The following is an 11,472-nucleotide window of genomic DNA, read 5'->3' on the forward strand; positions in this document are numbered from 1 at the left end:
TCTTTCATCTCTTCTCCTCCTCTAACATCTTTATTCTCCCTTTTCCTGTAGTTCTCCTCCTCCTCTCCTTTTTTCTACTTCGCCATTTTCCACACAACTCTCCACTCCTTCAGTCGCTCTCATTTCTTTCCATCATCTTTTACTCAGTCACTCATCTAGCTTTTTTCTCCTTCCCAATCCCTTTGCTTGTGGTTCTGGGCAATGTTCACCAAGCATATTGGCACAGGCTGGTGGTCGATGAATTTCACCATGATTACACACGCGTGCACACACACACACACAAAGACACATGCGTACACGTGTGCACCCCCAAACCTGTTGGGGATGGCGGTTGATGAGCAATGCAGGCTCTCAGCATACATGCCCAGCTGAGCTGCTCAAGAAACCTCATTAGGCCTCCTGGCCACAGAATGGCACTGGCTTCAATACTTACCAGCCTGCCCTTTTTCTCTCTGGGAAGAATTTGAAGTCCCGGGGCTAGACACTGCTCAACATAGACAATCACAAGTAGTAACTATGAACCAACAATGACACAAACGTTCAGCAACTGCTGTCTTGAGACGTGATCTCATTGGACGCCTCAAAATCAAGGTGAGACCTGGTGCTTTTGTCGCCTGCAGCAGCTGTGATCCGCATCTAACTGAGGTGTTTTATCAGTGGAAGGCATCGTGCTGTTGCTAGGCAGCATGTAATCAGCTGCCAATTAGTTGTTGAGTCTATAAGACTCACTCAAGACAGTAGTTAAATTCAGACAGTCAACAACAGTACATTTTTAAATTGAGTTCAAAGTTTTATACCTCCGGTCCTTTCCTTAAAAGAAAAAAACATCAGCGTATCCCTTATTGACGTTTGTATCAGTGTCTGTAGTCGTCCTTAGAGGAGCAGTAGTTACCTGCTGCTCAGAACGTCACTGGAAGTCAATGGAGGACTTTGTGGACTCATTTGCATTATGATTATACGGTATTTGCCACATTGATCCTGCTCTCCACAGGTGCTAAGCAGAGGTTGGAGCTACCCTGTGTGAATATAGTGCTGTGAATCTGAATCCTATATATAGCACATGATTATGTTTGTCTGCTCTTCCACACCAAAGCTGATGGAAGATCTGGAACATGACAGTGGCATCAAGTTAGTCAATGTGTCCCTCAAGCAGTCACCAGGTTGAGCTGAGTCTCCGTGCTGAACCCAAGTGTGCGTTTGAGCATGTGCGGGTGCATGTGCTGGTTTATCCGCTGTCAATTTGATTTTATTCAAACTATTCCTAAAGGCATTTGCTGTAAATAAGTTTGTTTTCTTTTGGGACTTTTCTTTGTAGTGAAAAAGGCAAGAGACGACTCAGTCTCAGACATTGTAATGTATTCAAGCCTTCGGCCACATTGATATGCAGTGGAGTTACCCTGACTGAGATATTGTAAGTCTAAATATTTATAGAGTTACAGACGAACACAACCCTGCCTCATACTTGTCGGTTGCAGCAAGTTACTGTGTTCGGCTGCTGTTACTCAATATAACGTCGGCCTAATGTACATAATTTTCCAGTAGTTCAGTGACAGGGCTGAAGATTGGTAACACTGTGAGCCGATTAGCTGTGCAGTGCATCACATTAGTGTCCTGCCTCGTGGCGTGTGCCTCCAGCGAAAAGGTCCGGGATGTGACACCCAGCCAGCTGGTTGGCAGTTTGCTGCAGTGTGGCGTGGATTGACAGCTTTAGCAACGTAACAACTGTGGTCTTCTCTTATTCCATCTCCATCTATTTTCATCATCTCAGGCCCAACCGCACCATAACTGTCTCCACTGAAAACAGTAAAAAAAAAAAAAATCCTTCTCTCTCCCCCTCCATCTCTATGTGTGGTCTCCAGACTGCAGTAGTGTACCATCAATCCTCTGGCTGTCAGGGTCTATTCAGCCCTGCTTGCTGCTGGCAAGCACCAAGTTACATAACTAAAGAAGAGAGAGGAAGGGACAAAAGCAAGGACAGAGTGGAGGAGAAGGTGAGGGATGAGAGAGGGGAGGTCAAGAGGGTGCGATGCAAGGGGAGAACCAAGCTTAGTGACTACACTGACTACACTTTCCTCAACTTTTTCATACATTCAATTTTGCCTAGATATCAACTTGCCTACTGTTAAATTCCATTACCCTCACAGTTGAAAGCAGTTTATCCAGCATGCATTAAAAGAAAAAAGATTTATATGATGTTTATATGATTCAGTTACTGTAACAACAACTGTCATGACACAGAAAGTATTTCACCATGACTACTGTAAACAATGCTGTTTAATGTCTTTTGTGGTCTTTCCTATACTGTCAAGTCACAGTATTCATTTTCACCTCTGACGTTGTTTACTTTTCTTTTTTTTTTTAACTTTTCCTGTCCTTCACTGGAATTACTCTCCTGATTTATATGAAATTTACTGCTACTGTATTGTTTTGCATTTTAATGTGCTTCCTGTACGATATATTGTAAGTTCCATTTCTCATAAAAACCAAGGGAGGATGGTGAGGTGCGGAGTGAGACAGCAGTTAGAAATTGGGAGAGTTGTGTGGGGAGAAGGAGAGGCAGGGGAAGAGAGGCGAGATGAAGATGGAAGACTACAACAAAAAGTGATGAAGAGAGGAAGTGGGAAGCGAGGATGTTGCTACAGGCTGTACAAGAGACTCACTTCCTAAGGGGATTGTGTATTGATGAAATCCAGCGAGTTCCAAGTCAGGATACAGTATGCTGTGGCTTTTGAGACACCAGGCCCAGACTGCAGATTCACCCTTTGTTTGATTGTTTGTTGGCGATTTATCCAGCAAAGTGCCTTTTGTTGATGTGGGAGACTCAGCAGTGCACACCTCGTCTGTAAATATTCAATGATGCTTTCTGGGCAAGAGCACAGGAAATGATAGATCGAGCTTTGTGGGATTTCTGAATGTGGGCATCATGTTTCTCAGCCTGTTTCTGACTCTTTTTATCACACCTTCAAATTCGGAACGGAATGCAAACCAGCATATAGCCGTGATCTATAGTCATGATGTATTGCCAATACTGCCTCAGAACTCAAAAAGGACGTTCATGGTTATAATTATGGTTGAAGAGGTGAGATCAAATTTGTGCTAGGAGGGTTATTGCTCTGTCACAACTCTCTGTCACATCGGGCGTAAATCGCAGACTGTATATGAAGATGGACGATATATCTCCGTTTCCTCCCACTATCCAGAAATGAAGCCAAAATATATACAGTATATACAATATCCTGGATATGTACGCTGCCAACCTGCGTTGTTGATGTCGATTGGAGCCAGAGTCTGCACGGTAGTGATCAGGGGGTGGAGCTGCAGCAGTGAGTTCGATACATGGGCTCACGCTATCGCAAGTCAATCTCAGCTGTCAATCATTTTTATAACAAATAACTAAATAAAACCAAACTTACTGGAAAAAAGAGCATTCACATCACAAATCAGTGTGATAAGAATACCTATAATGTCAAGAACCATCTTTGAGAAAAAAATTATTTGACGTGTACTTTGACACTTTAGCCAGCCACAAGGGGGCAATCAAGTGACTTCGGCTTCACTTTTGAGGAACTGTCATGTCGATCTTTATGTACAGTAAATATGTAAACAAATACAAAAGAGACTGAACATTGATTTAAAGGTAGCCACATCAGAGAGTGAAAATGTATTCAGTTGTCATTCAAATGGGATTTAGAGAAACGTGGGTGGGTTTACTCTCCTGTTATTGTATCTGTATTACAGTTTTTCTGAATTGCCAAAACACTAAACCCCATTCTCTAAAAACTGTCAATTGGAAAAACAAATTTATCGAATCAATCACGCAGTTGGCAAAACTTAAATCACTGTTCATCTGGTTAGACACTTGTCAAATCTGAAACCCCCATTTTATAGAAATATAAACACATTCTCATTCACAGTCAATGCACTGGCTGGCTGGTTGTGTTAATTGACAGCAGCGTTTGGCTCTTAGCGAAGATAAAATAGTTTTTGAATCATTGTTTGATTTTTGCGAGACAAGTAAAAGGGTTTTGTGAGTGTTGCTTGAATTTTGTGGCTTTGTGTTTACTGTTTTTGAGAAACTGAAAAGGAAGTTTCAGGAAATATGTTTCAGCAATTCAGAAAAAAATGTGAACAACACAACCTTTCACACCTCATAGGATAATGATAATAACCATATGATTTCCACAGACGACGTAGGAGTCACAAAATATAAAGAATTCATATTCACAAACTTTTACCTCTACGATTGCCAATGTGAAGAAACAGGAAACTTTTGGGGTTCAATACCCAATGGCCTCCATTAGAATCAGTTGTGTATGAGCATGAATACAGAGCCATGCTGTGTGAATGAGGGCAGTTGGAGTTCTTTCTTTACATCAGGCTGGTGGTGTTTTCTATGATAACTTTATTTTAGGGGAACAAACGTCATCTGCCACCCTCTTCTTCCCTGTGTAAAAATGACTGCGACAGGTAAACAGCCAACTTGTATAAGGATGTTTTAGGGTTTTAAAGATCTCTTCTACGCAAACTTGGCCATTACCACATTACTGTTTTCTTCACTGCCCAATAAAAACTGCGGCTGCAGGAAAGGGCCTTCTTAAATCAATCTGACTTCCCTAGGTGTGTGTGTGTCTGTGTATTTATAGGACTGTGTGTGAGGGACTCTCCAGAGCGTTCGCACACACAGGCCGTTCTGTCAGTGGCAATGAGGCAGCCCGCCTGCCGCAGAGCGTGTACTTGAGAAAGGACGCCCGAGTTTGTAAATCAGTCCCGCTCTCCTTTTTCTTGTGTGTGGCTCGCTGTCTGTTATTCTGTTGTTGTCATTTTTGTTTATCTCTGTTTTTAATCACATCCACACAAGTCTCTCGTTCATTTACTCCTGTCTTCTCACCTCTTCTCCAATATTAGTTGACTCCTCACCTTCATTGTGCCTGACCTTTTTCTCTCCCTGTTTGTCTCCCTGGTTTTACCACAGTTTCTAGTTGCATTTGATTCACTGGGTTGATTTTTTTGTTCTTTCAAATACTTGGATCAGAGCTGTCCCTCTTTAATACAGAGCATATGTCTCTTCAACCAACTCTTTGTACTGTGCCTGGTAATTATTTCTTTCAGACTTGTCGGCCAATTTGTATGTTGCTGTTCTCGCCTTACCTTCTGTTGTTTTTTCCGAAGTATCTGAAGGTGGAAAAATACCACAGATTTTTTGGTATGATTACCAATTTAGCCCTAATTAAGACATCCCACATAAACCAGCACTGGCATAATGGATGTTCCACACAGTGGTTATTCCCTCATCTTTTTTTACGGAGCCCCTATGTAGAAAATTTGGCTCGAATGGAAATTTTCTCTCCTCATAATTAGATCAAGGAATCTGCAAGAAGTCTTGTAGTGTTTATCCACACATTAGAGCCCATTAGACAGCAGAGGCACACTCCCTCAGCTCTTTAAGTAAACTGCAAAGGACGACACACTGTTTGTTGTTTTGGCAGAGAGTTGTGTGTTTGGCTTTTTTGCTCTTTTTTTTGTAGTTTCTTTTTTTTGTTCCATTTGGACATGAAAGGACACAGAGACTGGGCTCTTAGAGTGCAGCTTGTTTGGCTGCAATTCAGATCTTTTAAAAGCCATATCAAACGAGCATGTCAGAAGATGTTTCCATGTTTCTGTGTAGTGTCAGTGAGCGGTTACACAACCAGAGACATGGACACAGATTAAGATTTTTACTTACAAATTTACGTATTTCTTCATGAACTGGCTTACACATGAATGTGAACGCAATTAAAGAAAAGCAGTAAAGTCTAATCATGGAGATCGGTATCAGGAGCAGACGATTGGGAAAGGCCTCAGGGCCTGATCGTTTTTCAATAAATGTCTTCAAAACTGATAAATGAATAGACCCTCTTCTACTCCTGCTCATTTATTCCATTGGAACTTACTACTAACCTGAATCCCTGGAGCACACCATTACCAAAGTCTTACTAAAACCAGGGAAGCATCCTAAATCACCAAGGGCTAACAGTGTTCTTAAATTCAATCAAGAACCTGCACCTTATTTCACACACTTATAGATAGCAGTCCCCTAAATATGCCAGGATCTTCCTTTATCAAGATCCATTCATTATTAGCATCATTCTTTTTTTATTGGCATTAGTGGCTAGGTTCAATTTATACTTATACTATTCCAATACTGTCAGAATACAGTATATTCATATTTCACAACCACATCTATCACATGGTATCTGAGAGGGTTTCCCCCTTTCTTCCATTTTGCATCGATAAGTGAGACCCTGGTCTGTAAATCTGTACAATTTCTAATATGTTGATGATCCAGTAACACAAAAAATAACAATTACCACAGCTTCAAGGTGGGAATCACAAATTCAACATCAAACCAAATGTGAAATATTGTCACAATCTCATGTTCTGTTTGAGAGTTAAGGTGCTGTTAATAATGATTATTGCCGGTGTGGAGGTATAAAAAAGGATCCACAAAATAAAGGTGTTATAAGTGCAACACACACCAGCCGCATTGCATCATTTGATGAATGTAAATCAGCACCCGTAGCACACACTGGACTTGTTTAACAGTCAGAAGAAGTAGTGAACTTACAGTAGCCATGATAGGACTGTTTGAGAAGAGAATAAGATCAAATAATCTTCTTTTCCGGTATATGTTGACACGACCGATCCCTATTTACAATAATATGTGTAAAAAAAGCTGGTGTATGAGCTCATATATATATATATATATAAAAATACACTTCTTACACTACTGAGTTACTGGGTTAATATATTAAATGTAGATTTTATTGAGTTCTATTAAATCACCAAACACCTCAGCTCAGTCACATTTCTTGATGTGCTTCTGACACTGAGGCTAATTATACACCACAGCTGAAGTTTCTCTGTCCAATAAGCATCATTTGTAACTGACACTGTCTCACTTCCAGTTTGTCATCCCCCACTTTCCCCTCCCCTTCCCCTTTTTATTATTATTTGATTTCAGGTTGACAGTATTCGCTCATGAAAAGAAACCGTTTCATTGAATTTGTATTTGCACCATTGTACTGTACCCATTCAGTCAGCTGTGTTCTGTTCTAATTACATTTCTACCTCTCACATGAAACTGCCGTCAACGGCCTCAACACAGTAATTACATTACGTGTTATATTGATTTCCACACAAAAATGGAAGGAAACATGATCACATTCATACATGATACATGAAAGCACCCGGGAATCTAAATAAATGCATGCATGTATTTGCAAATAAACGTATTAACACACATGTTGCACACATAAAAAACATGTGCGCGCATGCAATTACCCAGCACATGCTTATCCGTATGCACGCCACACACAGGGAAACACACAGCCATTGTGTTGGCAAATGTCAACTCGGCTTATTCTCCCGTGAGGTTCTTCAGTGTCGGATGAGATTGTGTTACTTTCTGTCCCAATGGCACTGTGTGTGTGTGTGAGAGTGTGTCTGTGTGTGTGTGTGTGTGTGTGTGTGTGAGAGAGAGAGAAAGACAGTTAGAGGGAGAGATGGGGAGAGAGAGAGAGCAAAGGGGGACAGTGATGAGATATGTTGCATAAGGGGGTGCAGTGGAGTGTGAAAGAGAACAGGTGGCTCTTGTTTCTGCCATCGAGCTTTATGTGCCATCCTCCCCATAGCGTGTTTGTGTGTGTGTGTGTGTGTGTGTGTGTGTGTGTGTGTGTGTGTGTGTGTGTGTGTGTGTGTGTGTGTGTGTGTGTGTGTGTGTGTGTGTGTGTGTGTGTGTGTGTGTGTGTGGGAGGGAGAGAGAGAGAGAGGGGGAGAGACGGAGAGTGTGAGATCCCATTTCTTTTTGAGGGGGGATTTTGCATACTTTGAGTGCATACCTCCATACATGCAGATGTTACCTTGTCCTGTTTGTCTCCTAATTGGCGTGCATGTGTGTGTGTGTGTGTGTGTGCGTGTGCGTTCGTGTGCGTTCTTCAGTGAGCTGGGTTCCGGTTGGTTTAGAATCAATTAGAACAAGCTGCAGGAGCCCAGAGAGATCATTCTCCAAATGTCACCCAATTAACAGTCTATAGTGAACACACAACTGTGCTCATGCTGCCCGTCTCTCGATTTCTCTCTGCCTGTCTGTGTCCTCCTGTCTCTCTCCCGAGTGTTTCCCCCGGGACATGTTTAGTGATTTATTCTTGAAAAACAGCAGGTACACGTCACACACTCACAGAGACACCGGCAGAAGTGCAGAGAAAAGTCTCTTTAACATCTGTCTTTATCTCTCTCTCTCTCTCCCTCTTAGACCAATCATCCAGGCCGGTGGTCAGGACTAGGCAGCAGCAGCAGTCTGGCCCCAAGGGACCGAAGGGTAGTGCGGGTTGTGGGGGCAGCACTCGCAGGGGACCTGTGTAACCAGCACGTCCTCCATCACCATCCACCTCTGCACGGCCACCCTCCTGCCTCAGAGCGACACACTGCCAGGGAAGAGCGCCACTGCCAGGGGGCACTGGCACAGTCTTCAGCCCGTTACCCAGCATCAAATCTGGCTACAGGCTCATCCAGCCTGTCCCTTGCCGCCTCCGCTGTGTCAGCCCTAGCCTCACCTTGTATTCCAGCTCAGCTTCAAGTGTCACACCCGGGGCCCAATCCAAATCAATGCCCGGGCTCCGGATCGGCGGCCGCTAATCTCACCGTGATTCCATGTCTATCCTCCAGGCAGCCAGAGGGGGTGTCCTCCTCTTCTGAGTCCTTAACTGTAGGAGGAGGAGGAGGAGGAGTGAGTCTGTCAGGTGGAGTGAGGAGAGCAGGAGGAGAGCACTACCCCCTCAGCCATATTCCCCGCGCAGTCATGGCCAGCGCCTCCTCGAGCCTCCACAGCCTCGGGGGCAGGGGAAGCCCCTCTCCAAGCGTCTCGTCGTCCGACCAAGCCTCCCCTCCCCCTCCCACACCTTCCTCCGCCTCCTCTTCGTCCTCCTCATCCACCACATTTACGGGTCGTTTAGGACAACCACCTCGAGGCCCTCTGTCCCTGCATAGCTACAGTCGTAAAAATGTCTTCCTCCAGCATTCCCTACATACTGCCGAACTGCAAGCTCTGACACAGCGAGACAGTTGAGAGGGCTCAAACATTTACGCTCTCCCCCCTCAACCATAAGCAGCCATATTATTGACTCAAGTGACAAAATGTGTGACTTTAGAAAAACACTGCTGCTCCTTCGGAACAAGTTTCTTGAATTTCCCTGTCTCCGTTTCTCCGACACCTGAACAGCACATAGTTATAATCCCACCTGTTTCTCTTCACTTTGCTCACCAACCCCTTCGCTGACATTTTGTTCGTAGGTTTGCTCGCTTAAACACACGATCATTCGCAGGTGCACACGCACAGGCTGCGAGTGTGAAAAAGGCACTCACCCGTCTATCAGAACTCCCACGTAGTGTCATGCTGACAATTTAGATGTGCTTACGCCCACAGACACACAAAGTGCAGCACAGAGACTCACAACCCTTCCACAGAGACACACACTTACACTCTCAGGCAGAGACATCATCGCCTGTGATATCTCCACTTATGTCTCTGCTTCACAATCTGTACACACAGGGTTTTCAAACCAGGACAGGGACGTGAGGTTTCTATTTGTTTGTGCTTTTGTTGATGAGATAAATTTTTTATTCCTTGATGTTAATTATTTTTACCAGTTTAAACCATGAGCTGCTTAAGGAACTATGGGAACTGACCGTAGTGTAAGGATTTATTCTCACATTGCCAAAACCTTACATCAGATCCACTCCACATTCCTTAATGTCCACTTAGGAGTCATCTGCATCCACTACCCTCTTACTGCATGCTTTTTAAAATGTTAGGAAAATACAGGTGGGCCTTTTCTACTGCAACAACACTGGGGTCGGCGTCTTTTGATAATGTTTCAGTATCAACTCTCACCTCAGTGTTTCAAGAAGGGAATCGAACATGCTACGACCTCGAAGACGTATGTTCGAGCCCACATAACTAAGACATCACGTGCTCTCAGAGTAACTGGACCACTGTTTTTAAAGGAATCCAATGTTGCAATATTACCCCCAATTATATACAAAAATCTGTGTGTTTGCAATGTTAGAATAGTACAGTACAAAATAAGGAGTTCCATTCTAACATGAGAAACCTGTCCTTTGTTCAGTTCACCCTTATGATTACAACATTATACTTAATTATTATTCCTGCAGACTTGGCGAACAAGATCAAAACACGTGTGAAGAGAAAAAGGATTTGAGATTTGGAACAACCAGCATTGTGTATGTTTTTCCAAAATCTACGTGTGGGTGTGACAGGTTTGGAAGGAAAGCTCTTCAAACTCTTCTTTTAGGGCTGGGTATCGAACAGGGATACACACCTGTGCTTTGTTAAATGTCAATACCAAGTTTTAGGAATCCAGAGGGAACAAATGTGTTTCAAATCCTGGCGTTATAGTTCCTTCACAGATTTCCCATGATCAAGTTATTATTGGAATCAATTGCGAAGAGTCTGATTCTGTTTGGCGAAGAAAGATGACAGAAAACTGATCTTGATCGAAAGCTCGAAAGAAAATAAACTGAAGACGTGATTTTATAAAATATCCCATTTTGAAAAAGCACCAGCACTGAGTTTTTCACTGATGCCCCTATAGGATCTTCTTTTATCCTCCTGATCTCAGATGTGTTGTTTATCTTTTTGAAAACTGACCAAACGAGATGGTGTTTGGTAAAATAAGGCTAGCGGTGATGTTGTTCTGGACAGTGGGACACGTATTTATTGAGTAAGATTTACATACGCTGTAACTGCCATGACCTGCTGAGTCGTACAACTTTATTCACGTTTCACAATTTAACAAGTGAGAAAATCCAACAGGACCTTCTCAGTCTGAACAATGATTATACACTCACCAATCACTTCATAAGCAGCACCATGCTAATGTTGGATATTGCCGTCTTTTGCCACGAGATGTTGGAAACACTCCTTTGAGATTCTGGTTCATGTTGCATCACGTCATTCCTGCAGATTTGCCAACTGCACATTTGTGCTGCCAATCTCCTGCTCAACCACATCCCCAAGGTGTTCTGCCTAATCCAGACATATTGATTCTGGAGGTGATTAAAGTACCTGAACCTCATGGTCTGCATTGTGAAAAGAGTTTGAGACAACCTGCTCTGTGAAGTGGTGCATCATCAAGCGGGAAGTAGCCGTTAGAAGATGCTAAATTGTGGTCATAAATGAATGCTTGTGGTCAGCAACAACCCTCAGATGCCAGGCTGTGGCTTTCAAACTATGATTGATTGGTATTAAGATTCTCAGAGTGTGCCAAAAAAATATTCCCCCTCACCATTTCAGCACTGCCACCAGCACCGCCAGCCTGACGGGTGACATGAGGCAGGCTGGGTCCACGGGTTCTTGCTTCACGCCAAATTCTGACCACTCCGTCTGCGTGGCTCGGCAGAAATTGAGATTTATCA

The 11,472-nt window shown here is 43.2% G+C and overlaps 1 protein-coding gene across 2 annotated transcripts in view; it reads left to right on the forward strand.

The window, feature by feature from the left end:
- The window catches only part of ccser1 (coiled-coil serine-rich protein 1), a 112,889-nt gene extending 102,828 nt beyond the window's left edge, over positions 1-10,061 (forward strand). For both annotated transcript variants that reach the window (XM_035165991.2, XM_035165990.2), the window contains exon 11: positions 8,291-10,061. In XM_035165991.2, coding sequence (XP_035021882.1) covers positions 8,291-9,103 — 813 coding nt within the window. In that variant the 3' untranslated portion in view covers positions 9,104-10,061. The remainder of the gene's footprint in view (positions 1-8,290) is intronic.
- Positions 10,062-11,472: the final 1,411 nt, after the last annotated feature.

The sequence above is a fragment of the Hippoglossus stenolepis genome, chromosome 9, assembly GCF_022539355.2.
Source record: "Hippoglossus stenolepis isolate QCI-W04-F060 chromosome 9, HSTE1.2, whole genome shotgun sequence".
Taxonomy (NCBI): domain Eukaryota; kingdom Metazoa; phylum Chordata; class Actinopteri; order Pleuronectiformes; family Pleuronectidae; genus Hippoglossus; species Hippoglossus stenolepis.